The sequence below is a fragment of the Podarcis pityusensis genome (genome assembly GCF_964106645.2).
Source record: "Podarcis pityusensis genome assembly, chromosome: 15".
Classification (NCBI taxonomy): domain Eukaryota; kingdom Metazoa; phylum Chordata; class Lepidosauria; order Squamata; family Lacertidae; genus Podarcis; species Podarcis pityusensis.
Genome location: NC_138040.1, coordinates 31,914,545 through 31,941,763, shown reverse-complemented (window position 1 = coordinate 31,941,763; position 27,219 = coordinate 31,914,545). Strand labels below are relative to the sequence as shown.

General features: G+C 46.2%; 2 protein-coding genes across 2 annotated transcripts; one reads left to right on the top strand and one right to left on the bottom strand.

Annotated features, from left to right (window-relative positions):
• Positions 1 to 1,479: 1,479 nt before the first annotated feature.
• Positions 1,480 to 16,345, bottom strand: LOC308464553 (cryptochrome-1-like). Its single transcript, XM_080983957.1, has 11 exons — positions 16,111 to 16,345; positions 12,047 to 12,326; positions 11,555 to 11,749; positions 11,227 to 11,345; positions 9,671 to 9,825; positions 8,464 to 8,604; positions 7,590 to 7,757; positions 6,111 to 6,251; positions 4,818 to 4,969; positions 4,030 to 4,259; positions 1,480 to 2,297 (listed from the first exon to the last, which is right to left on the bottom strand). The coding sequence occupies exons 2-11, from the start codon at positions 12,259 to 12,261 to the stop codon at positions 2,221 to 2,223; spliced, it is 1,593 nt and encodes a 530-aa protein (XP_080840083.1). The 5' UTR covers positions 12,262 to 12,326; positions 16,111 to 16,345; the 3' UTR covers positions 1,480 to 2,220.
• A 1,154-nt stretch (positions 16,346 to 17,499) lies between these two features.
• On the top strand, positions 17,500 to 26,529 carry TIRAP (TIR domain containing adaptor protein). The gene is made up of 4 exons (XM_080983945.1): positions 17,500 to 18,040; positions 20,887 to 20,998; positions 21,875 to 22,474; positions 23,984 to 26,529. The coding sequence occupies exons 2-4, from the start codon at positions 20,992 to 20,994 to the stop codon at positions 24,049 to 24,051; spliced, it is 675 nt and encodes a 224-aa protein (XP_080840071.1). The 5' UTR covers positions 17,500 to 18,040; positions 20,887 to 20,991; the 3' UTR covers positions 24,052 to 26,529.
• The last annotated feature ends 690 nt before the right edge of the window (positions 26,530 to 27,219 follow it).

Below are 27,219 nucleotides of genomic sequence, written 5' to 3'. Positions count from 1 at the left end.
CTTGCATGGGGAAGGTGTCCTTCCTTTCCACCAGGCTGCTGATTAACACGAGTCAGGAACAGTCCTGGATTTATGTAATGTGGTACAAAAAAGTTGAATTTAGGTTCATTGGGTCCTTGATTCAGAAAGAAAATTTCCAACACTTAACAACCCCTCCCTAAGAAGATCCGTCACACGACCGATAGCAAGTGAGATAGGAGAATAAGCTGTGTGGAAATAAATAAATCAATAACTAAAGGCTTTGCTTAGCGGAAGATCTGGAAAGGAAATGAAAGGCTTTTGGATGACGCAGTTCTAATTGAGAACCGCCATTATGAGCAGGCTTTGTTGCAGGATTTACGATCAAGGGGGGGAGGAAGCCACGGTTTTGTTAACATATCTGAATTCTACGTTTGATCTGGCAAGAACTCCCCTGAAGAGACTGATGTATCTGATGTATGGAGCAACAGGTCTGGGAAAGTTAATGAGCAGACGCCTAGACTGTATTTTATGGGGCTTGCTGAAATGGCGTCTGCCGTTTGAACAGGACTTTTGGATTAGTGTGAAAATCCACACAGGACTATAATAATGTTTGTTTCAACTCACTTGTGGAGATAATCTCAGAGGTTATAAAGAAAGGGGGGGAATGATAACAACAAGAAGATTGGAAGATTTGTAAAGGATAACAACAAAGAGATGGAAAGATGGGACTTGTGAACATCAAAGCAGCACAAATATGAGAGGATTGGACCCTTTTCTGAACTCGAAGCATGGGTACCCCCAACAAAAATTGAAAATTCGGCTACATATTTGGAAATATTTGGAGTTTATTATGTAATGGTATAATTTGGAATTAATGTGATATGATTGGTTTGTCAATTGGAAATTTAATAAAAATTATTCTTAAAAAAAAAGAAAATTTCCAACACTTGGTTATTTTGGATAACCTTAGAACTGAGGTCATCGGAACTATGTTTCGAAGTGGAAGAAATGAACTATTTTCACCCTTATCCCAGAAATCAGGCTGACTTTTTACTGTTTCTATATACCATTAAAAAAACAACTGCAGCAGCATTATTGGGGGTTAAAAGAATGAGTTTTCTTTTTTTACAGTTGGAGGTAGAAAAGGAAAGAAGGTCTGTAAAGTTATTTCAAAGAGTGGAAGGCAGTTTAAAAGGGAGAACCAATTTCTGTTGAATGCATTCCTTCCACTCCTGCTTTTTCATTTCGATTCATTTTTCTGGCAAGTACTGACAGTGAGGCAAAAGACATATGGGGGTGTACTATGGGAAGCAGCCTCTCTCAAACCAGTTCCAACTCTGAAGAACTGTACCTTCAGCCTAATCAGTGCTTGCTAATTTTGGTTGAGAAGGGAAGATTTCATAAAAAGCATAATGGCACCAAGAGTTTAATGAGGGAAGGAAAAGTTCCTCAGAAACATGCTGTGATGGAAAAATTGATATTCACAAGGTAACGGAGAGAGTTGTGAATACAAGATAATTGTTTTGAGCAATTTTATTTTAGAATATTGCAAGTTACCTTTCCAGCCCCCTAAATGCCAAGTGAATTCATAATTTAAAAATTGTCACTTGAAGGCAGTCTAGTGTGTCTTCTCAGTAACTGTTCCTATCTGTCACTTAATCTGAAAATCCACAAGATATGCCTGTCCTGGGAGAATAGTAGCTTAGGATGCAGGGGGATATGGTATATTAAAATTTACATGCTTGCTTTTTAAAAAAAAAAATCCTGTAGTTCAGTAGCATGAAGTGGTTTGCATTGAAACTGTTGGTAAAACAGAAGAAACAAGCTTTGCGTTTAGTAGCAGTTTAGTAGCTTTGTGCTGTTGGAACAAGCCACACTCCCAGGACCTGTCAGCGGAAGCATGCTGTACTCCAGCAAATGAACAATTGGAAACTCACTTTAAGATCAGGTGTTGAATGGGCTTGAGTGAATAGTCTTGCAGGCCATATTGAGGCTACCCTGCCAGACCAAATTTGGCCAGAGGTGTCTCCCCCCCCCCCCGCCCCAGCACCATAGAAGATAAGCATGGAAACCCTGATGGGTTGTGTGACCTCACTTTCTCCCTAGTCGCACTTGCTGTCCAGAGGCAGAGTATGATAGAAGGGGTAGTATTTAACTTAGCCATTCTCCACCACTTCTAGCATTTTGAAAAGTTATTATACTGTGGGTATTGTTTTGGTTTTTTTAGTTTTAAGCCATAGTTTTCAACATGAGCCACTTTTAGGTGCTTTTGATCTTCACTTTCTTTGATCGCACTTCAGCTTTCAATAGAGCCTTCGGCCGCTTCTGGTTGGCATCTAAAAGAAAAAAACAATCCAAGTTGATTTGTGTGTAGCACTTTTCAATGTACAGCCTGCCTTTTACTTGATCCTAACCACCTTCTGCCATAAGGCCCCTGTTCTCCATTTTCCATTTAGATCCCTCTGTGTTCATGGCTTGATGCCAACAGCTGAGATCCAGTTTCCCTCAAATGAAGCTCCAAAATTTGACATAGGGCTGCTTGAAGATCAGAATTAAATTACTGTTTCTGTCACTCTGATGGAATCTAACCTGTATCTTGGGGGGGGGGGGGGGAGACCATTAATTCTAATACCCACACTCAGCTGCAAGACCTCAGTGTGCCATGCACCAAGGAACTGTATGAACTTAAAGGTCAATGAGCTCAAAGCATCCACTCATAGGCTGCTGTTGTGGTTCTGCATGATTAACTGCTCTGGCTTCCAGCTGGCCTCTGTTAGGGCAGATAATTGCACTACATCTCCGGGTTGGACAGAGTTAATTCCATTCTACCCAATGCAAACTAACTGCATGCCCTCTGAGGTTGCCTCACTATTTCTCACTGCTCACAACCTTTCTCCTAAACAACAATTCCTGCATTAACATGGAGGCCTGCCTCCTTGAAAGGTGGCTAATTCCTTTTCACAATTAAAAAAAATCCAGTTCTTTTGGGTATTAGAATTTAGCCTAAAAGTGTTGATGGATGTCACCAGTCTTAGATGTTTGAGAACCGCAGTAATTCGAGATTATTAATAATTAAACTTGTTAGTCATTTTATCTTGCCCAAGACAACCCAAATCAACTTAAAAACAAAGAACCCACATAGATACATTAAAACCAAGGTGTGGGGAGAGGGAAATTAACATTTAAAACATCCCACCCACTCTAAAAGTCCATAGATAAAGGCCTGGGTATAGAGGGAAGTTTTTGACTGGCGCCTAGATATATAATAATGGTACCAGGCGAGCCTCCCTGGGGAGAGAGCATTTCACAAACTGAGCCACAACAAAAATGTCCTGTTCTCGTGTTGCTACCCTCTGGACCTCTCACTGAGGGGGCACACAAACAAGAGCCTCAGATGATGATTGCTAGGTCCAGGTCAGTCAAGTTCAGTTCATATGGGGAGAGGCAGTACTTGAGGTATTGCAATCCTGAGCCATTGAGGGCTTTATAGGTCAAAAACAGCACTTTGAATTGGGCCTGGAAACCGACTGACAGCCAATGCAGTTGGGCTAAGATTGGTGTTACATGCCCTGGTGAGCAACGTGGCCACTGAATTCTCTGCCAGCTGAGATTGGAAAGATGGGTTGTGACAGGGCACTGTGCTGAGGCCATTACCTGTACAGGTAAAGGTAAAGGGACCCCTGACCGTTAGGTCCAGTCATGGCCGACTCTGGGGTAGTGGTGCTCATCTCGCTTTATTGGCTGAGGGAGCCGGCGTACAGCTTCTGGGTCATGTGGCCAGCATGACTAAGCCGCTTCTGGCCAACCAGAGCAGCGCACGGAAACGCCGTTTACCTTCCCGCCGGAGCGGTACCTATTTATCTACTTGCACTTTGACATGCTTTCGAACTGCTAGGTTGGCAGTAGTAGGGACCGAGCAACGGGAGCTCACCCCGTCGCAGGGATTTGAACCACCAACCTTCTGATCGGCAAGTCCTAAGCTCTGTGGTTTAACCCACAGCGCCACCCGCGTCCCTCCTGTACAGGTACCCCAAAGCCATAACAGCACTCTTGTTTTGACAAGCTTACCTTTTTTCCTTGTTTCATCCTGCGCTTCGGCAGCTGCACTCGGTGATCGCCGTGCATACGCTGCCTTCATCCGTTCGAGATTCTTTTTCCGCACTTCTTCGTGAGCAACAATGGGCTTGGGATAGTCTTCACCAATGATGCAGCCTGCACGCTCCTGCACGCTCCGTGGTGCTTTCCAAGGCTCATAAATGTAGTCACTTGGAAACTTCTTGAGGAAGGGGAGGTACTTCCTGCGTAGGTTGTAATGATAAAAGAGGAAGTCAGGTGTGTACGGGAAAAGGCTCAGGGCTTAGTGGCATAGTATGACAGCCTAATGCTTTGCAGAGTTAAAATCAATATTCTTAGGTCCATGTCTGCCCTGGAACAGGGTACAACCACTTGGCTCTCAGAAGTCAGAGAAGTGGTTGAATAATACTTTTAGTAGTTCAGAGAATAGCACCTTGCTAATGATAAGAAAAACTGAAATTAGACAAAGTAATGCACTTTTTGCTCTATACATATAGCAAAATTATTTTTCTCAATGCAGAATTTGGATTAATTTTTAAAGCATGGTGACGTCAAAGAATTCTGAAATTACAGATTGTAGAGACCTAAAAATCAACCAGATTACTCCTGCACTTACACCGGTTGCCTCTTAGGCACAGGCAAAGCTAAAAAGAGTTTCTCACCAATCCTGTAATAGCTTTCCTGTAATCACATTCATAGACACGGTTACTGTTCCCAGCAGTAAACATAAACTCTGCCAGATAACTTAATGCTGGTTTTAAGTGCTAAACTATTACACCTACTTTATATACTCTCCATTTTTGTCTGTCTTCTTGCCGAAGGCAATTGGTGAGTAGACACGGAAGAACTGGTGGAAAAAGGCACTTGCAGAAAGCCACTGCCAGTTACCGGCATTCAAGGACCAATCGGCATCAAGGAGCAGTTCTTCAAAGACCTGAAATAGGAGCAGTTTGGAAAACGAACGCCTTTTGGGAACCCCAAAGAAGTCCAGTCCAATAGTCATACCTTCCTCATGCTCTACAAGCTTTTTGTAACGTTACATTTTAACTATGCTCCTGGTGGAATAGGGGACAGAGGGGACAGTAGACTCTTCTTAAAGGGACGGTGAACCCCTGCCATGTATTCCACAATGCAGAAAGCAGGAAGCCATAAGGCAAGAGGCGGCAAACTTTTTCAGCCTGAGAGCTGCCTACCCTCATAGGCAACGTTCTGGGGCAGGGGTCAGCAAACTTTTTCAGCAGGGGGCCGGTCCACTCAGACCTTGTGGGGGGCCGGACTATATTTGGGGGGGGGGAATGAATGAATTCCTATGCCCCACAAATAACCCAGAGATGCATTTTAAATAAAAGCACACATTCTACTCATGTAAAAACACACTGATTCCTGGACCGTCCGCGGGCCAGATTTAGAAGGCAATTGGTCTGGATCCGGCCCCCGGGCCTTAGTTTGCCTACTCATGTTATGGGGTCTACATGCCAATATTCGGCAGGCAATGGATAGGACTCCTACCCTTTTGTACATTAGCCTGTTCCTGTCATGCAATAAGTCAGAGGTTTTCCATCTACAGTGGTACCTCAGGTTACATACGCTTCAGGTTACAGACTCCACTAACCCAGAAATAGTACCTCGGGTTAAGAACTTTGCTTCAGGATGAGAACAGAAATCGTGCTCTGGCGGCAGCAGGAGGCACCATTAGCTAAAGTGGTGCTTCAGGTTAAGAACAGTTTCAGGTTAAGAACAGAGCTCTGGAACGAATTAAGTACGTAACCAGAGGTACCACTGTACTCTGTATGCAGAATAAACATGCAGGGCAACTTAAGTATGTTGCTTGGGAAGGAGGGTGTTACAGTGCAAGGCAACTGGGAATCTTGAAAATACAATGGTGTTTTTGTCCTGAGAACTAGGAATGGCGCAAGGGGAGATCTCCCAGTTTTGAATGGAGTGTGTGCTCAGGGGCAACCTAAAATTCATCCATTAACTAGCTATGGACCTGCCAATAAATCCAGCTTTCCTCTGGCTACAGAGAACGTTCTGAACTCTGCAGCTTTCATGATGAACTCCCAACCTGCCTTCACCTTTTGCCCTTCCTCCCAGGATATCCAGAGGTCTCCTCGCGTCAGGAAGCAAGCCACCGCATGCCGTGCCAAATGATGGATCCAGCCCTCTGTGCGCAGCTGCGTCATAATGGCATCTATAAAAGGGTAGCCTGTTCGGCCCTGGCAGCAAGAAAGGGAGAGGAAGCTCAGGTTTTCCCTTAACACTATCCCACTCCTATTTAAGCAGTGCGTGTTATATATAGCAACATTCTTGAAAACACAAATGCCACCCCAAAATGTTAAATCATTTATGCAGTCAGGGAATTCTGATCACATGTACCAAATAAAAGGAAATAAACCGTTCTGGATAAACTGCGGAAAAACAGATATTCTCAATTATGCAGCTCAATTTCATTGGAGCACAGCAAAATATGTTTACAGAATTACAGTAATATCATGTCAGAACTTGGAGAGAAGTTGATGTAAGAAGGAATGAAGAAAGTTGACTTATCTAAGAGACAAACCACCAGCATGTCAAGCTTAGTACAGTCTACACCAAGGCTGAGGGCCACATTCCCTTGCGGTAAACCTTCCAAGGGCCACATATTTGTTTTGGGTGGGGCTCGATACAAAAGTGGGTAACTCTTACCCTTGGTACAGTAGATTACATTACATTGCTGCCATACAAAAGTTGGGTTTCTACATGCACACCAAACCACCCACCCACTCACCCATCCATGCAAGTGAGGCATCATCACACATTCCAGCAAGCCAAAAGCACTTGGGTGGTTGTGGCCTAGGGCAAGAGTTCTGAGGGCCAGACAGAGAAGCCTGAAGGGCCACCTCTGGCTCACAGGCCTGAGGTTCTGTAGCCCTTGTCTGCATTGAGAATTGCAGATGGGAATCTTTCTCAGCCCTACATGGAACAACCTGAGTTTGACCCTTTTCTTTGGCTGTAGGAAATAGCAACACCACTAGTCCCATTGGTCTACAGTGTTATATTGGGACGCGGATGGCGCTGTGGTCTAAACCACTGAGCCTCTTGGGCTTGCTGATCAGAAGGTTGGCGGTTTGAATCCCCGCGATGGGGTGAGCTCCCGTTGCTCTGTCCCAGCTTCTGCCAACCTAGCAGTTTGAAAGCACGCCAGTGCAAGTAGATAAATAGGTACCACTGCGGTGGGAAGATAAACGGCATTTCTGTGCGTTCTGGTTTCTGTCACGGTATCCCGTTGCACCAGAAGCGGTTTAGTCATGCTGGCCACATGACCCGGAAAAGTTGTCTGTGGACAAACACCGGCTCCCTTGTTCTGAAAGCGAGATGAGTGCTGCCACCCCATAGTCACCTTTGACTGGACTTAACTGTCCAGGGGTCCTTTACCTTTTACCTTTTTTTACAGTGCTATGAATAGTTAAGTGCATATAAGTGTGGATAATATGTTTGGCCCTGGTGGCAAGGGAGTAGATTGCTTAATCTGCAAATATTTGGGTAGATCGTGAACTTTGCCAAACGGAACATGCCTCACGCCAGGCTTTGAGGTGCTCCTTGTTGTCATCCCAGTCCACCTGCACACAAACTGGATTGCCCTCCATCTTGTCAAAGTTGGGGATCCCAGCTCCTGCCGTGTAGAAAAACTCCCGCCACAGGAGTTGCCCATGCAAAGATACCGGTGGGTCAGAGTGTTTCCTCTAGAGAAGCACAGTAGAGAAGGAACAATAATTATTCTTTGGATTGTTTTAGAGCAGGGCCCTAGAGCACAGCTCCCACCACCCCTGACCACTAGTCATGCTGGCTGGAGATCATGCAAGTTGGGAGTCCAATGACAGCTGGAGGACCACTCTTTCAGAGAGTCGGAAGACGACACATTTACTGCAGTATACTTGAGCTACATGATCAGATTCACAGAGTGATGTTCAGTGGTACAATCTAGCAAGAGCAGCACTATGTGACTCTGCTGATCATGCAACTTAGCTGTTATAAAAAGAGGAGCTTCTAAATGTAGCCGTCTAAGGTCCCACCTGCACAGTATCCATGCATATGGTCCAATTAAATATTGCAGGTAGCTTTTGCAGTCCACCTTGCCTTGGGTGGCTGATTGCCTCTAGTGTAACAGACGCCCTAGCCATGTAGATTTGTCACAGCAACTCTGATGGCATCAGTTTACATACTCTTTATATCAGAGTTTTGACAGCCTTGGTCTGGGACAGATAAAAAAAGTCTTTCTGAGGAAATCTGCAAGCAGCATATACGCAACGGAACCCCCTTATCTAGGTCCATGGCCTACAGATTTCTGAAATGGAACAGAAAGTATCCAGCAGTTGTACCAATGAAAACAGACAGTATTCTGTGATTATAGGACAACTGTAGAATAAAAAAAAAAGCTCCTCTTCTTACCCCCTGGTAGATTTCAGTCAGCTTCCACCAGAACATCCGTACAGACAGGCACCCAAATTTGACATAGGGGCTCAGTACCGTAGTGCTAGGAGTCAAAGAATTGGGGGATGTGTCAGGCTTCTTAAAATTGCATACCCATGACTGTAAAGAAAAAGGGGGAAACAACATAGAGAGTTTTGAGAGGCTAGATATGTCCAAAGGGCTGCCTTGTGGCTCTCAGGCAAGAGGGCTTTTTGGTGGCGGTCCTGCATTGGGCAGTTCTGTGCCTTGTATGTGCCAGCTGCTTTCTTTACTATATTTCAGGCACCAAAGAGCATCCTGTTCTACTGTCCCTGTAATTTTACTTACTCATTTTTAAAATGCATACCCCGCTGAGTTTTCAAAGGAACTCAAGGAAGCTTACAAACCAAACATAGCAATCCCCATTAAAATCACAAATGTTGACTGTAGCAAAATCCAAAATAGCCAATAACTGTAGCAAAACAAAAAACACCCAATGAAGCCAATATAGAGCCACAGCAGCCAAAATCAGACAGCAGTCTGATCACACAGGCAAGTTACAAACAGCCATGCTTTTAACTAGCTGCCTAAGACAACAGCGAATGGGCCCAACATTTCACACTTTGCAATGTGTCCCACAGGGTGGGTGCAACAACTGAAGAGGCCATAGCACTAGCTATCACCACTCATGTTTTCCAGGGCCAATGAATCTGGAGCACAGCTTCAGGTAATGTTCAGGACATGCAGGGAGGAGCACATGGAAGGTGGCAGTCTCTGGGGTCCCATCTTCAGATGTGGGGCATATTGGCGTGGCTTGGGGGGAAATGGTCTTGCAGGCCAAATCTAGGATTGCCATATTTCAGACAATGAAAAAACAGACGGATCTCTTTCTTTTTCAAAGTTGAGGTTTTTTTTTTAAGTTTTGCCCAAATTTGTTGAGTAAAAAAGAAGTTTTTGAGCTATTCTAAAAGAAAATTGCCCAAAACGACGTTGCCGACATGGGTTGCCATACATCTGGATTTTCCTGGACACTTTTTTTTTTGCGATTTCCGCCTGGACACTGCTTCCCACTTGCAGTATTCCAGGTATGTCTGGGAAATTCTGGACGTATGGCAACCCTAGCCAAATCTGGCCACCAGGCCAGAGACTCCCCACCAGTGAAGCAAAGTCTGTTGGGCAAAAGCCACAGACATTTCAGTCACTGTACCGTTCTCTTCATATACAAGTCCAGCCGAGCAATGGCCTCAGATTCTCCTCCTGGATAAAGGTGGGGGCCAGCTGTCTTTGGATCCTGCCCCAGTTCCTCAAGAGAAGGGATACCATACGCCTTATCGTGCTCCTCTGTGACAGGTGTGCTGCACTCTAGGTTAAAACATTGATCCGACAGATTCAAAGCTTGTACGGAACAGTGCATCTGGTTCGTCTGGCTCCCTGTGCCCAAATCTTGCCTCTCTCAAATCCCGATGACTCAATCAATGTAAGAACTTATCTGATTATTCATAACAAGGCCAAGTCAAAGTACAGTGGTACCTCGGGTTAACAACTTAATTCGTTCTGGAGGTCCGTTCTTAACCTGAAACTGTTCTTAACCTGAGGTACCACTTTAGCTAATGGGGCTTCCTGCTGCCGCCATGCGATTTCTGTTCTCCTCCTGAGGTAAAGTTCTTAACCCGAGTTAGCGGCGTCTGTAACTGAAGCGTCTTTAACCTGAAGTGTCTGTAACCTGAGCTACCACTGTACCTTTTTTGCTAACTTTTTTGACTGCTGTAAATCACGCACCTCTTTTCAGCATTTTTTGTAACACGATGGCAAAATATTTGTCCATTCATTGTCACTTTGGCTCAGTATTATTTGCCTTCAGCAGCTGCCAGATCTGATTAGCTAAGCACCCTTGTGATCTGCTGTTCACAGGCCTGATCTGCACAACACAGTGAACCAACTATGGCTTACTGGGCCTGTGCAAATGTGGATTCCCAGAGAGTTGTTCACAACCCCTTTGCTCCTCTCTGTTCTATTTTACTCCTCATGCTTTGCTCAGCCAAACCTTAGCATGTCATCACAGCATGTGCTGTAAGCCGCCCAGAGTGGCTAGCGAAACCCAGCCAGATGGGTGGTATATAAATAATAAAATTATCATCATCATCATCATTATCATTATCATCCATGGTTAGGCTTATGGTTAAGCTCTTCCCTTGCTAACCATGAACTGCTGCCAAGAACAAACATAAGCACTGAAAATTGTCAATTGGGTGTGGGTAGGCCACCCATCAGGGACGCGGGTGGCGCTGTGGGTTAAACCACAGAGCCTAGGACTTGCTGATCAGAAGGTCAGTGGTTCGAATCCCCGCGACGGGGTGAGCTCCCGTTACTCAGTCCCTGCTCCTGCCAACCTAGCAGTTCGAAAGCACGTCAAAGTGCAAGTAGATAAATAGGTACCCCTCCGGCGGGAAGGTAAACGGCGTTTCCGTGCACTGCTCTGGTTCACCAGAAGCGGCTTAGTCATGCTGGCCACATGACCCGGAAGTTGTACGCCGGCTCCCTCAGCCAGTAAAGCAAGATGAGCGCCGCAACCCCAGAGTCGGTCACGACTGGACCTAATGGTCAGGGGTCCCTTAGGCCACCCATCCCAGGAAGGCAGATTATCCCACAGCATTTCTATCCAAGTCACAACTCTCTCACACACTCCAAAGGGCCCACAGTACTTGTCAGAATCCAGAAAAACCCATTGCCTGCATCCCAAAGTCCAGAGAGACTCGTACTCACCCTTCATGTTTTCCAAGCTAGGAGCTGGAACTGGCCGTTTTGGAGGACCCAGAGAAGCCAAGACCGTCTGCAGCCGAGTGTAAGTCAAAGGTGCCTTGCCGTTGTTCTCAATGATGATTCTGTTGGAAATTATGACAATACATTATCAGGAATGTCCAGCAATGGATTTTGTTTTCCTTTGGAAGTTGCTTGGAGTTCCTTTTTGTAAAAAATAAAAATAAAAATGACTGATATACGTAGTTAATAATAATAATCTCTAAGAAACTTTTATCTGGTGGATTCCAGAAATGCATGCAAAATTGTTGTGGCCTTTGCTCTTTGTACCCACCTTTCAGTGTCGTACAAAGTGTGGGACACTTTCTGAACAACTTGGACCCCATGTTCAGCTGCCACCCTCACCACCTCAGCATCACGGCGCCTCGCATAGGGTTCTGTGTCGACTTCAAATGTGAGCAGGGTGACCTTCCACTTCTTAAATAGTTCTGGGAATGCCTCTGCAGGACTGCCACGAACTACAAACAGCCTGAGGAGACACCACAACCTTTGAGTGCTCAAAAACCAAGAAAGTGCCAAAGACTAGGTGAGTTTCTGAGGTCAAGACAGAGAGGACTAGGATCTGGGAGGGACAGTATGGCTAACTGACAGCGCTGTGTGCCAGAATTGTAGTTTTTGCACCTGCATTCTAGTAGGCCAATTTGACCCCCACGCCTCCCCATTTGGCCTCTCCATAGAAAACCATTCAGGTTTGGGGAAAGTTCTGTAGAAATGGCCCCTTCAACCTCCCTGGTGTATTTTGAAAACTGGCCCATCCGGTACTTGCCTTGAGTTGAGCTTCTTGAGGCTCTCGTCCAGATCTCTCAGAGATTCAACCAGGAATCTCCAGCGGTTAACGCTGACCCGCATATTCTTTGGGAACCAGGGGTCAAGGATAAAGATAGGGTAGACCTCAGCACTGTCCTTCATAGCTGCTAGCAAGGCAGGGTTATCATGGAGGCGAAGTGCCTTGCGGAACCAGTGGATCGAAATATTCGTCATTCTGTTGCGTCACCAGCTTGTTTCTCCCCACTTTGTATTAGGAGCAGCGTCCAAGCAGGAAAAAGCTAGGTGGGAACAGGAGAATATTCTTACTTGTTCACAAAGACAGTGGTACACAAGCTATCTCATTTGGCAGAGATGGGGAACCTGTGGTCTTCCAAGTGTTTCTGAGTTACAACTCCAATCATCCCTGACCATTGGCCATGGACCGTTGGTGATGCAATATGACCCAACATCTAGAGGGCCACAAGTTCCCTGTCCTGCCACGAAGGTTGACCTCACTCAACCCCCACTAAATAAACATTTAAGGAAACACATGGCTATAACTTGTAGACTTTTCAAAGGCACGTACTCTGAGGCACTTAAAGACAATACAGTGGTACCTTGGTTCTCAAATGCCTTGGTACTCAAACAACTTGGAACCCAAACACTGCAAACCGGTAAGTAAGTGTTCTGGCTTGCGAACTTTTTTCAGAAGTCGAATGTGCTCCGTTTTGAGTGTTAATGCTTCCGTTTTGAGTGTTACACTGAGGTCTGTCTGTTTTTGCTATTTGTGTTTTTGTGACTCTTTTGTTTTGTTTTGTTTTATTTTGTTTTGTTTTTGTGACTGTGTGGAACCCAGTTCAGCTACTGATGGATTGATTGTGTGACTGCAGTACATTGTTTACTGCTTTCATTGTACGGATCAATGGTCTCGTTAGATAGTAAAATTCATGTTAAATTGCTGTTTTGGGGGTTGTTTTTAAAAGTCTGGAATGGATTAATCTATTTTGCATTACTTTCTATGGGAAAGCGCACCTTGGTTTTGGAACGCTTTGGTTTTGGAATGGATTTCTGGAACAGATTAAGTTTGAGAACCAAGGTACCACTGTAGTTAAAAGAGTTCTGAAGCGAGGAAGCTCCAGGTTCCAATGGTCCATCTCAAATTCTGCCCTCTATTCGCTGTCTGCACTGATGTCAGTCACGATGAAGGTTAACCCAGCTCCCTCTTAATTAGGGTTTCAAACTTGCTACAACCCTGGTTTCAAATGAATCCTGATCAGCACAGGACTCTGGCAGGCATTTGCCCAGGGCGGCTGCCTCACTTTGCCCATGTTCACAATCTGGTTGATCAAAGTGGATTTTCCCAACCCTTTCAGCCAATGCTTGTGGATGAATTAGTAGGTTTAATCTGTTTGCTGTGAGCACCAAAATAAGAAGCCAATCAGTATGTCTGATTAACATCAAGTACAAAAGGATGATCTTCCAGATGTGAAAGCTAAGCAACATCTGTAATAAGCTTCATCTCCTTCAAGACTAGACTCCAGTGGGGTTCTCCCCCCCCCCCAAAAAAATAACACAGTGGCAATGTGTCCACCCAGAAGAACATGTCAATAAGTTCAATGGGGTTTGCTCCCAGGTGGATGGGTGCAGAATTACTGCCTTAAAAATATACTTGAACATATTTTTCACTACTTTGAAATGGGCGAATGTTTTAAACGGAGAAATACAAGAGCTCCAGCTTTAAATGAAGTATAAATTTAAAGCAATGCTGCATGCGGACAATACTTTTGCATTGCAAATTAATTGATATGGCTATATTTGAGCTATTTTGTGTAATACTGGAATACTAATAAAATGTTATTTTAAAAAATACTTCTGCATTGTAGATACAGGGAGGAAGCCAGCTGAAAACAATCCTTAGAACACTGAAAAAATAAATAGTAGTATATGCATCATACACAGTAGCCTCGAAGCTTCAGTTTGTGTGCAGCTGGATTCACAGTTGTGGAGGCCAAATTAATTAACCAAATCTCAATATTCCAGCAGGCGCCTCTACTGCCATCAGCCTACGGGGAGGCAGCAGTTGTGCACGATCCAGCATGTGCAGGCTCTCGTTTTTGGCAAACCAGTGGCAGCCCACATTCAGCAACATTTCTGATGGCATGCAAAACCCTCCTTCAGTCTTATGCAAGCATTAACAAAGCAATGTCAAATGGATCTGCTGCTTACACAACACCATGAGCAATTGTGCGTCTAAATCATCTATCTTCCACAAGTTCAAAATCTTGTTTTACACTTGACCCTTGCGCAACAGACACTCAGAGCTATTCTACACAGGATACTTATGAGGATGTAAAGCCTTGGTCACTGCCCTGTTTAGGTCAAGGAAGGGTCATAGCTCAGTGGTTAAAGCATCAACCTCACAAGCAGAAGGTCCCAGGTTCAGTCCTGGGCATCTCCAGGTAAGGATGGGAGAAAACCCATCTAGAAACCCTGGAGAGCAGCTGCCAGTCAGTGTAAATAGCACTGAGCTAATGGACCAATAAGGGACGCGGGTGGCGCTGTGGGTTAAACCGGAGAGCCTAGGACTTGCCGATCAGAAGGTCGGCGGTTCAAATCCCCGCGACTGGGTGAGCTGCAGTTGCTCGGTCCCTGCTCCTGCCAACCTAGCAGTTCGAAAGCACACCAAAAAGTACAAGTAGATAAATAGGTACCGCTCTGGCGAGAAGGTAAACGGCATTTCTGTGCGCTGCTCTGATTCGCCGAAGCGGCTTAGTCATGCTGGCCACATGACCCGGAAGTTGTACGCCGGCTCCCTCGGCCAATAAAGCGAGATGAGCGCCGCAACCCCCGAGTCGGCCACGACTGGACCTAATGGTCAGGGGTCCCTTTACCTTTACTAATGGACTAATATCAATAAGGCAGCTTCCTAGTTCAATATTATCCACAATGACTAGCAGCTAATATCCAGGGCTTCAGACAGAAGTTTTGGAATCTGGACAGGAAAAGCAAGCGCTTTACCCCAGAGCTAAGACTCCCTTTCCTTGAAAGAAATGAGGGAGTAGAATTCTGGACATGTACAACTTCAGACTGTAAGTGTGCAGAGAAATCATTTTTTAATATATTTCTACACATTTAATGGGACGCGGGTGGCGCTGTGGGTTAAACCACAGAGCCTAGGACTTGCCAATCAGAAGGTCAGTGGTTTGAATCCCCATGACAGGATGAGCTCCCGTTGCTCGGACCCTGCTCCTGCCAACCTAGCAGTTCGAAAGCACGTCAAAGTGCAAGTAGATAAATAGGTACCGCTCCGGCGGGAAGGTAAACGGAGTTTCCATGTGCTGCTCTGGTTCGCCAGAAGCGGCTTAGTCATGCTGGCCACATGACTCGGAAGCTGTACACCGGCTCCCTCGGCCAATAAAGCGAGATGAGCGCCGCAACCCCAGAGTTGGCCACGACTGGACCTAATGGTCAGGGGTCCCTTTACCTTTCCCTTTCCCGTGGTAACTCAGGTTAAGTACTTACTTCGTTCCAGAGGTCCGTACTTAACCTGAAACTGTTCTTAACCTGAAGCACCACTTTAGCTAATGGGGCCTCCTGCTGCCACTGTGCCGCCGGAGCACGATTTCTGTTCTCATCCTGAAGCAAAGTTCTTAACCTGAAGCACTATTTCTGGGTTAGCGGAGTCTGTAACCTGAAGTGTATGTAACCTGAAGCGTATGTAACTTGAGGTACCACTGTACACATTTAATAACAAATTCCTGCAAGACAAAAGCATCAGGGAAAGAGCTGAGCTAGAAACTTTCTTGCTGATGTGCTAGTTTTCTAGTTGAGCTGAGAGGCTTTTTTTCCCCCCTTAAGAAAGGTTTTGCTGTTGACATCCCTCCATCTGGGGGGACAATGGAGGAGTGTGCCTTTCCAGGTGAAGTCAAACTGCTGGAAGGTTGCAGCGTCTGATGTGGGGAAGAGCTGCTAAAAGGGGCATTCTCCATCTGCAGTCTGAAACAGTACAACATTCAGCTAGCTTATTCTGCAACTGCAACACGTGTCCAACCAGCCTCAGGCTGCCAGCCTATCTCCACTTACCTGGGAGTAAGATCTATGGAACTCAGTAGGATTCAGAGCTGAGTAGGCTTGCAGGGTTAGTCCGCCTAGAGTCTTCGAGGCAGAGGAGAAAAATCTTATAAAGAGCTATTTCTAACTTCTCTCTCCACCCTCTGCGACCCGACTTCGGCTCTTGCAAACCGGTTATACTTGCGTAACTTAGTGATGCCCAACCTCACAGCATCCGAGAAGTTACACAACTGCGCGCTGTCACTCTGGGGCGTGACTTCCTGCTACTCCAGCCTCGCCCCACCCGCATACTCGATTACTCTGGATTGGTTTAAAGAAATTTAAAGAAACGGAGCTCCCGCCCCCCCCCCCCCCCGTTACTCGAGAGTCATCGGGCATGAGTAGTATTCACACGTGCCGTGCAAATCGGGGTTTTGCCCCAGTCCTAGGCACAGTGACACAACAGTACGTCCCGCTAAGTTCAATAGAGCCTTAGTTCTCGGTAAGCGTGCTCTGGATCGCAGCCTTGGCAGCTTGATCTTAAATATTTCTTTACTAGGAAATATACCATTGCATATACCCAACAGGTTTTTTGTACTTCTGGATCTCCCCTGCAGACTTGCAGCCGCAACGTCTCGTGTGAAAGAGAGCCCGTGTTTTTTGAATGCAATGGGGGGGTTGTGGGGGGGGGTTAGATGATCACTTGTAATGACACCCTGGAATGGAATTTACTCTTTTCCATTTGCTAGACAAAATAGGATTGCCATTTCTTTTCACAGCTGCAGACTTTGCAGCTGCAGCCCGAAGCACACATCGGAGCCGGTCCAATTGGCCTCATTGGCACGTGCTTCTGATTAAAGATGCATAGTTGCACTTAACCACCGGAAAAGGGGGCAAAGGGATGCCAGAGGAGCTTTAAAATGCTACCCCCAAAAAGAAGGCGGGGTGAAAGGCGATGGAAATGCATCGCTTTTCAGTTTTGTTTTGTTTTTTCCCCTCTGGATATTTTCTTTTAAAAAATTGGACCAGTTTGGAAAGTTAGCCTTGGTGAAGACTTGACGTTTTCATCGCCCAAAAAGTTTTTGATTTGAATTTCCATTGAATGAGGCTGTATTTTAATATTTTAATGTTGTATTTTAATTTTTAAGTTGTATTTCAATCAATTTGTTTTATATCGGGTGTTAGCCGCCCTGAGCCTGGTCTTGGCTGGGGAGGGCGGGGTATAAATAATAATAATAATAATTATTATTATTATTATTATTATTATATCGCCCCGGAACTTCCAAGAATAGCAAGTAGCAATAGTGTTATCCTATACCTGCTAACTCAGAAGTAAGGCTGCAATCCTAACACCATTTGCTGGGGAGAAAACTACACTGAATTCTATAGGACTTACTTTTGAGTAGGCATTATTAGACTTGTCCGCCAAGTCACTGTGTTCAGAGGGGCCGCCTACTTCCAGGAAAATGGATATACAGAATCGCAACCTTAAGTCCCGCCTCCTGGGCGTGCATTCTCGGAAGGAGTTTAACAGAGTTTACTTCCATGTAGGCGTGCGTCTGAGGGCTCCTCTTAGCAGCCTTACGGTTATTCAATTTCTTTTTCTTTTGGGCCGCCCGCGGAAGAGCACCTTTGCAAGCGGGTTGCCGCCGGGCAGCGATCCAGCAAAGGCGCTTTCGAGTCATCTGGAGAACTTGCAAAGCGCCACAAGATCCTCCTCCTTGCACACAAAAAACCCCAAAACAAAGCAGCGTCAGCGGGCACCTGAGAGGTCCTTAGCACGAAGGCGAAGAGGCAAGTTCCTCCGGAGGCAGCAGGGACCGATCGCGCCCACTTCGGAGTGGATCTGCTTCGCCCCGGCTCCTCGATAGCCAGAAGGAAAGGGAACCGGGCCGAATTGTGACCATCGCGGCAGGATTTTACGCAGCTTCGCTGTGTCCCGAGCTCACTTGCGGAAGGAAAGGTTGGTTAATCCGGCTAGCTGGGATGCTGTGCGCCCTTGCTTGGGAACATAGGAGCAAACTCCATGGGGCAGAGGGGTCTTGGCCCCCCCCAAAAATAAAATATTTGAGGGCCCCCCCAAGTTTATTGCCATTGTCATTCAAATGGTATCCGTGCACCACGTCGATATATGCAGGGTAGGGCTTGCTTAGCGCCCCCCCCCCAATATTTTATTCAAGTTGGCACCCTGCTTGCGAGTAAGCCCCATCGAATTTAGACTGCCCTTTTTCTCCGGAGTAAACTTGCATAGGGCTCCGGCTGCGGGTCCGTCCTTCCCTTCTCTCTTTCTGATCGCAGTTTCTCGTCGATGCCTCCGGTTTGAGCAGCGGTTTGAGCAGCTACTTCCTAAATAAAGTTGCAAAATGCAGGAGGAAGCCTTTGCAAGCGCTGCCTTCCGCGCCCAGGCGGGCGAGGAGGACTCCAAACCAATTTTGGCCTCTCTTCCTGGCTTGTCGTTTTTAAAGTCTTTGTGCCGCGATCGTAGACCGCGCCGTTTAAATCCAATGGTTTGTAGCCAACGAAGTTCTGCTCAAAGTCGACCCATAGCAGACACACTGAAATCGATGCACCGATATTAGTCGTGTGTATTTGCTTAAACGGGTCCACGCTGGGGGGGGGGGGGGGAAGCCTGTTCTTTTTTTAGAAGGAACAGAAGTAGTTCAGGGTTGAGATAGGATGGTGACATAAAGCAGCCAGATGGGGGTAAAACTACTGTTATAGCAAAACTACTGTTGACTTTAATTAGAAAATAACGGATTGCACCAGTTTGGGTACACAGTTCTAAAATTCCACTGCTCTTATTCCTCCCCCCCCCCCATTTATGCCTTGGAATGCAAACTGATGCACTTTGATGTTAGATAAGAGTTTTTAAACTTTTCCTTGGAAGCAGATTTATAACAGTCATAAAATTAAAATCTTACAACATTGCAATTCTCTGCATGTTTGCATAAAAGTAGGTCTACCAAGGCTGTATACACACCATGCATGTCAAACACATTATTATTATTATTAATAATAATAATTCAATTTATATGAATTACATATAAATCACATACATAAATTACTTCTATTCTGGGAACTGTAGTTTGCTTCGGGTGCTGGAAATTGTATCTTTCTGGGGGTAAACTACATTTCCCAGCATTCTTTGGGGAAGCCAGGTGTTTTAAATGTATGCTGGGTTTGCAGCCTGTGAAGCCTACACCCAAGTAAGTCTGATGCGTTCAGACTCTGGGCCCCCAACATGTTGCCCCAGATACCTCTCCCACATTGTTTCTTCCCAAGGACCCCTGGCCCTCTTTTTAAAAAGAAAAGAAGGGGGACTTTTGTCCTTTGGGGTGTCCAGCATGCTTTCCCCCTGTGTTTTATTACTTTGAGAGCAAGCTGAGGGGCATGTTTCTGAGCATCATCAATTTTTCTCCTGTGAAATGTGTTTTTTTGTGGTGTCCAAAAAAGTTGCTCAGATTTTCAAATGTGCCCTTTGATCCAGAAAGACCCCTCAATCAGGTTAGAGTTTAACTGGGTGCTGCCTGAACCAGGCTTGACAGATGTGTGGGACCACCCACTTGAGGTTATAATATCAGGCGAACCTGTTTTTGCCCACAAAGTTCTGTCAATCAAAGCAAGGTGCCCAGAGTTGTACAAGCCTTGACAATCAGCTGGTCGTCATGTTGAAGTTTGCAAGAGCTGGCAGTCAGCTGATTGTCACCCTTTCCAAAGTCCTGTGCTTTGGAGGTGGTGCTGATCAGCTGATTGGTGGTGCTTGCAAACCCTCTTTGGCTCAGCCATGCCTTTACCTGCCCACACCTGCCATCCTACGGCACACCTCTTCCCAAATCAGCAACGGGAGCATGCTGAATGCTGAGTAAACAGGAGTGTGGGCATGTAGGATTTATTGAGTGTATTTGTTTGTGAGTTGTTAAGATTTTGGTTTATGATATTTATTTTTTAAATATCAAGCTGCTGCGCTAGTTCGGAGAGGTGTGGGGCTTATAATTTGCCTTTCCCCCCTGAACCTTTAGACTTTACTGCAGTACACTCTTCTCTGCAATTGGAAGTCTAAAACAGAAAATTGGGAATTGGCACACGCTCCCATATGTATGTACTAAAAATGACCTGACAGCAAAAGATAACCCATAGGTTGCATACTGCCCACCCCTATTGCAGGCTGCTTGTTTTTGTGTAGGTCAGGGGGCAAGCCTGTTGAGGACTGCATTCCTTTGGGTGGGGTATAACCCGAGGGAGCCATGTGGTGGCAGTGGGCGGACAAAAGACAACTGTGGGTGGGGCCAGATCTTTTTCTCCCTGCCCACCCTTTTCGCCCCTGCCCAGTGAATTGGATGGATTAGCTCATTTGTCTTGCCACCATTCAGGTCTGAACTAATTGCTTCCAGGGGTCTTCTGAAACTGGGCCAAGGCAGCCCTAAGGCCACAGGTTGCTCATCCCTGATGTAGGAATTGGCTGAAGTAGCTGGTTTGGTGGGGTGGGAGGTTTAGACAAACAATAAAGTTCTTCTTTGAATAGTGATGGGGAGAAATTTGATTCAGGTCAAATTTAAAGGCAAACCCACCTAATTCTTACTTTCTGAAACAGGGCCCAGATCAAAACCCAGGTACCCTTCAAAATTCACACTTCCTTGAATTTTGCAATGCAGTTCTGGAGCCCATGCATATAAAAACTCATATACCGAGATCAAGTGCCTATCAAAGGGCATATAATAGTGAAAATAGCATACAAAAATTCATAACTTTTGGTTAAAGTACGGACAGAAATAATGATAATTTTTGTGCAATTTTTTTATTTTATTGCAGATCGATGCGAAAACGGAATGGAACAGCCTTGTGAATGAACACACGCAAAACAGCTGCAAGCCAGAACTGATCAGTCCGTCCCTAGAAGACAGTCTTGCTATTGGGATGGCAGGTCAGTATGTCAAACTCATTTTGTGTGTACAGTGGTACCTCGGTTTACGAACTTAATCCGTTCCGGAAGTCCGGTCTTAAACCAAAACCATTCTTAAACCGAGGCGTGCTTTCCCTAATGCGGCCTCCCACCGCTGGTGCCCTTCCATCATTCGGATTCCTTTCTTCATCCGAGGTAAAGTTCTTAAACCAAGACACTACTTCCGGTTTTGCGGAGTTTGTAGACCAAATCGTTCTTAAACCGGACTGTTCTTAAACCGAGGTACCACTGTATCTGTGTTTATTTTATATCTGCGTGTGTACACACACTAAGATCACCAATTCATACAATGTAACACAGTGTACAATGATAGGTAAAGTAAAGGGACCCCTGACCATTAGGTCCAGTTGTGGCTGACTCTGGGGTTGCGGTGCTCATCTCGCTTTATTGGCCGAGGGAGCCGGCATACAGCTTCCGGGTCATGTGGCCAGCATGACTAAGCCGCTTCTGGCAAACCAGAGCAGCGCACAGAAACACCGTTTACCTTCCCGCCGGAGCGGTACCTATTTATCTACTTGCACTTTGACGTGCTTTCGAACTGCTACGTTGGCAGGAGCAGGGACCAAGCAATGGGAGCTCACCCCGTCGCAGGGATTCAAATCGCGACCTTCTGATCAGCAAGTCCTAGGCTCTGTGGTTTAACCCACAGCGCCATCCGCATTTCCGTACAACGATATATACAATCAAATGTAAAATACCATAAAGAAAGTGCAAAACAGTCATTGAAATGACCGGTTGATCAAAAAATTAAAACCATTACATGGACCTATCTTGGTTAGATCTCTCTCTGCTGCCCACTGTTCACTTTAGCCTGATTCTGAATTGGTGACTTTACAGGCTGGTTCAAGGCGATTCTGCAGAAGTCCAGGAACACTTCCAGCTCCTCAAAATGCCACTTGAACAATATTTCTAAACATTCACCTTCACCTTCTCCGTTGAGTAGTTCCAGCACCCCAACAAGCAACTCGACAACCAGCTCCAAACAGGTGCCCTCTGCCTCCCAGGTAAGCGTGAGCATCTCAGGCAGCGCCCGCTGGAACAAGTTGTATGACGTGTGCATCTGCCACAACGAGGGCGACCTTGGGTTTGTGGAGGAGCTGGTCTCCTACTTGGAGAGCCAGCCAGAACGCTTCCGTTGCTTCCTCCAGCCCCGGGACTCTGCCCCGGGGGGTGCCATCGTCACAGAGCTGTGTGATGCCGTCCAGAACAGCCACTGCTGGGTGCTGCTCATCACGCCCAACTTCCTCAAGGATCCTTGGTGCCGTTACCAAATGCACCACGCTTTGACGGAGGCGCCCATGGCGAACGGGCGCACCATACCGGTGCTGAAGGACGTGGACCGCAAAGACTATCCCCGGGAGCTCAGATGCCTCTATTACATCAGCGTGACGCTCCAAGAGACCAGCTTCAGGCAAATCAGAGAGACGGTGCTGCGCTGTAAGTAAGAGAGGGCTTCTTAGCAGCTTAACCATTTCCGTGGACGCATGTCAGGGACCGTGCTGAGGAGGGCTGCACTGAGGAAGAACGGTGGGAGCCTCCCTCTGCTCCTGATCAGGATCCTGAATCTTCCCAGGAGCAGGAGGACAGTATAGATTTGGAACAGTGGTTTGCAGAGGGGCATAGTTCAGAAGGCAGAAGCTGGGAAATACTGGATGGGGAACAGCTAGGAGAAGAAAGACCGGGAGAGAGAGAGAGTGAACAGATTTACTGTCTCTGGAACGAATTCATCCGCTCTCCCCAAGGTCAAAAAGATCTGAGAAAGTGGCAGAACAGAAAGCACAGAGGGTACAAGCTCAGGTTATAAGACGTAGGAGTGATGTGGATGATAGGGACTTAAGGGGGTGGAATTCTTAATTGGGAGCACCGCCATTCCTAGGAGATGGGTTCTTTGTTCTCTCGCTGTGATCATCAAAGTTCCTAACTGGTAAGAAGGCTCCTTTTCCTTTGTTCTGCTTATCTACTGCCACGGTGGGGAGGAAGCTGATTCCCTGAAGCCTGACTCCACAAATTCACAACCACATTTTCTTCTTCCTCGCTGGTCTGACAGTCCTATTCTCTCCCCGCCCCCCATCTCTCTGTCATAACTGCCTCAGCTGCCCCTTTCTCAACATTCCAGTCCGGTGGCTAAATTTATTGTTTTATTTATTTTATTTATTTATTAAATTTGTATACCGCCCTTCATCTGTACACCCACCCACCCCCGACCAGCCCCGGCCAGCTCCAGAGACAACAGAGCTGCTGCAACAAACAGCTGGGCAACCCTTTGGGAGGCAGAGACACAAGAAGGCATAAAAGTGGGGAGGGAAGGAAAGGACAGAAGCCAGTGTTGCCCACAGCACCCCTGACCATCATTCAAGGCACCCCAGGGTGCCATAGCACATTGGTTGAAAGCCACTGATGTATTACATAAGGTTAAAGATAAAGGGACCCCTGACCATTAGGTCCAGTCATGGCCGACTCTGGGGTTGCAGCGCTCATCTTGATTTATTGGCCGAGGGAGCCGGTGTACAGCTTCCGGGTCATGTGGCCAGCATGACTAAGCCGCTTCTGGCGAACCAGAGCAGTGCACGGAAACGCAGTTTACCTTCCTGCCAGAGCGGTACCTATTTATCTACTTGCACTTTGACGTGCTTTCGAACTGCTAGGTTGGCAGGAGCAGGGACCAAGTAACGGAAGCTCACCCGGGATTCGAACCGCTGACCTTCTGATCAGCAAGCCCTAGGCTCGGTTTAGACCACAGAGCCACCCGCGTCCCACCTTGGTTTAAGACAACTTCCTATGTACAGCCCTGCAAGCCAATAGATGCAACTGCTTGTGGCAAAATGGTAGAAAGCAATGCCTGTTTACTGGGTGCTAACCATGGAGTTTTTATGAATGGGTGAAGGTTGTCTGAGGTTTCATAAGTGTCTGGTTCAAAGCTCCTAACAGCTTTTGTCTCTCTCTCAGATCTTCTGGAGCTCTGTCAGAACACAAGCAGAAGAGGTGAACTGGACATCCTGCAACAGAAGAAATAAAGGCTGGGCCAAAGGAACATCTTGTTGTGCATCTGGGATTGGTGAAGAAGTCTTCATGGTGTGTTCTCTCTCTAGCGGGCCTGGCCTCTCACACCGTTTGAAGGGCAGATCTCATCCCAGTTTGCTGTTCACAGTCTGGAAAGAGCACAAACTGGTTATCATTCTGGTGTGCTTTATGCTCTGATAGTCCTAATTGGAATGATTGTGTTAGTTTTGCCCACCACAATCATAGGGACACTAATATTAACACTTGGGCCGTCCTGGAAAATATTGAAGTGTGAGCTGCTCCAGTTCACAGTGCCAGCCTGCCAGCCCTGCCCTCCTTTATGATACTCCATTCCATTCCCTCACAGCCCCCAATTTCTCTCCCTTTGCTGCAACGGTAATTCTGTGCCCATTGTAGATGCCAGGTTCTCATTGTGCCCAATTTAGCTTCTCTCACCCCCCAAACCAAACACTTGAGTTTCTTCTTTTTTTTTAAGTTTGGGTCTCCCTCAATGAAGGATAACCATTTTTGCCCCAGAATCCCTCCAGAAAGCTTGTGACTAGCCAGAAATTTGAAAGAAGTGTTATCTGACACAAGGTTTCATCATAGGCCTGACTGCTAAACTGTATCTGAAATTTGGACCTTATCTGTCATGCTGGGGTTGAAGGCACATTCATTTTTTCCCAATTGCCTTTTATCATATACAGTGGTACCTCTGGATGCGAATGGGATCAGTTCCGGAGCCCTGTTCACATCCTGAAGAGAACGCAACCTGCGTGGGTCGCAATTTGCCACGTGACATCATTTTGAGCGCATGCACGAGCAGCGGAACCCGGAAGTAATGCATTCCGTTACTTCTGAGTCGCCGCAGAGCACAACTCAAAAACGCTCAACCTGAAGCAACTTTAACCCGAGGTTTGACTGTACAGCAGGGCAGTCCAACATGTGGACTGAGGGCCACACATGGCCCTCAAAGCCCTTTTTGGCAGCCTTCGGCAACATTTGAACCCCCTCCCCTCTCACTTCCTTCCCAAAGGAAGGCGTGAGGGCTCTGATAGGGTCCTAGCATCTTCCTGCCTCCTTCCCAAAGGCTAGTTAGCACTCTCCCAGCTTTGGGAAGGAGGTAGGAGGGGTCTAGGACCCTGTCAGAGCTTTGTACCTCCTTTCCAAAGCCCAGTGCATTGGAAAGGCAGTTTGAGGGCTGGGAGAGGTATCAAATTTGGGCCTTGCTCCATTCACCTCCTTGCACCATGCAACAAGGCAGTGTGTGACCTCCCGGTTCCATGTCAAATTATCCTTGCAGCCCAGTTGGTATGAAAGCTTGGACCACCCTGATGTAGACCAAGACCAAATGACCTTGCTATGCTGCTGTTCAAGATTGTATAGGTGGTGAAACTTTTGTAGCCCAAAGGCCACATTCCCTTCTAGGCAGCCTTCTGAAGGCCACGTGTTAATGGTGGGCGGGGCCAGAGAAGAAGAAGAAGAGGAGTTTGGATCTGATATCCCACTTTATCACTACCCAAAGGAGTCTCAAAGCGGCTAACATTCTCCTTTCCCTTCCTCCCCCACAACAAACACTCTGTGAGGTGAGTGGGGCTGAGAGACTTCAAAGAAGTGTGGCTGGCCCAAGGTCACCCAGCAGCTGCATGTGGAGGAGCAGAGACGCGAACCCGGTTCCCCAGATTACGAGACTACCGCTCTTAACCACTACACCACACTGGAAAAAGTGGAAGGAGCAGTAAACGAAAATGTCACCTTTAAGCTAGTTTCTACAGACTCTCCCCCACACCCCTCTCTATCTTCCATCCAGGCAATAAAAGGGGCATTATCAGAGCTCAAGGACACAGTTGAGCCAAGCAAAAACACATGGGCTGTGAGGGAGACGCAGTGAGGGGTGTGGTCTGGAGCAAATTCTAGGGCCAGACAGAGGTGAGGGCCACATTGGGGACACCCAGGGCTGACATTCCCCACCCCTGACATGTTTAATCTATTCTGACCTCTCCTTCAATCCACAACATGCAAATTTGGATGAAAATAATAAGCTGCGTTCTGCATTTCTTCCCTACCACATGACCTGGATGAATCAGCCAGTGAGTGGATAGAGTGGGAAGAAAGTTAATACTCTATCTAATACTTAACAATTTTCTTGTCCGCTACAAATTTTAGCCCCAGGAAGTGGGGACCCTGTGGTCTTCCAGATGGTGTTGGACCTCCCATTAGCCTGCATGGCTAGTGGCTAAGGATGACAAAGACTGTAGTCTAGCACCAGAAGTTCTCCATCCCTGTTACAGCCTATGGAATGGGTGTCTCAATGTATTATTTGGATGTTCAGTTTGTTTTGCAGGCCCCTTCGCCAAGAAGCAGAGATAAGGGCAGACTTTTTGCTGTCGATGCCTATTTTTGTAATGTTATAGAATGTGATTTTTGTGTGTTTAAGTCAAAACTTAATTCATTCACTTAACTTTTCTCTAAGTAAATGTATTTGGAATAGACCATTCAGTGTCGTCATCTGATGTTCTGGACAGCACGGCGCGTTAACATGATTTTGCTTAGCAACCATTATGAAACCATAGCAGTTTTGGTTCCTTTTTGCTTCTCTTGAGTTGAAGGCCGTTGTGTAACACAGAGCACTGAGTAATAGCGAAAGCAACGGTAGAAACCTCATCTTTTGACAAGGCAAATCAAAGTCTTTAAACAAACCAAAACTTCAGAGTGTAGTTCTGGTGATTCTCCCACAGAGCTTCCGACTGGCTAAAAAACAGCCCAGACTTCCCTCTTATAACTAAGGAACCTTGTTGGAATGTCACATGATTTTAGGCACCAAACTGTTCAGATCCAGCAGTTATTTCAAACCTCCTCCACCCACCCTGTTCTAATTCATCACTGGTCCAGTTAAACCCTTGGAGCAAATATATATGACAGACACAACCCAACACACCAACCCTTTTAAGTCTGTAGGCTTGTGCACACATTATACTGAATGCAGGTACAAGCTCTTTTGTACATGTATATAATTGTTTGTGCAAAAAAACACAGCTTTCTTGATTTGTACAGATCAGCAACAGTGTACACAGACTGTAAACTTGTTGCATGTTACATGTAAATAATTATGAACAGATCAGCTAATATGTCCACAGATTGTGCTTTGAGTGTATTGTGACTTGGAACTGATTTCAGTTTAC

Coding starts and splice junctions, on each gene's coding strand:
- TIRAP (XM_080983945.1), top strand. Junction 22,475..23,983: donor CAGAGAGACGGTGCTGCGCT/GTAAGTAAGAGA, acceptor TCTCTCTCTCAG/ATCTTCTGGAGCTCTGTCAG.
- LOC308464553 (XM_080983957.1), bottom strand. CDS start 12,261: ATGACGAATATTTCGATCCACTGGTTCCGCAAGGCACTTCGCCTCCAT. Junction 9,826..11,226: donor TAGCTTGGAAAACATGAAGG/GTGAGTACGAGT, acceptor GTTTTAACCTAG/AGTGCAGCACACCTGTCACA. Junction 6,252..7,589: donor ACCTCAAAGCCTGGCGTGAG/GCATGTTCCGTT, acceptor TCTTGCTGCCAG/GGCCGAACAGGCTACCCTTT.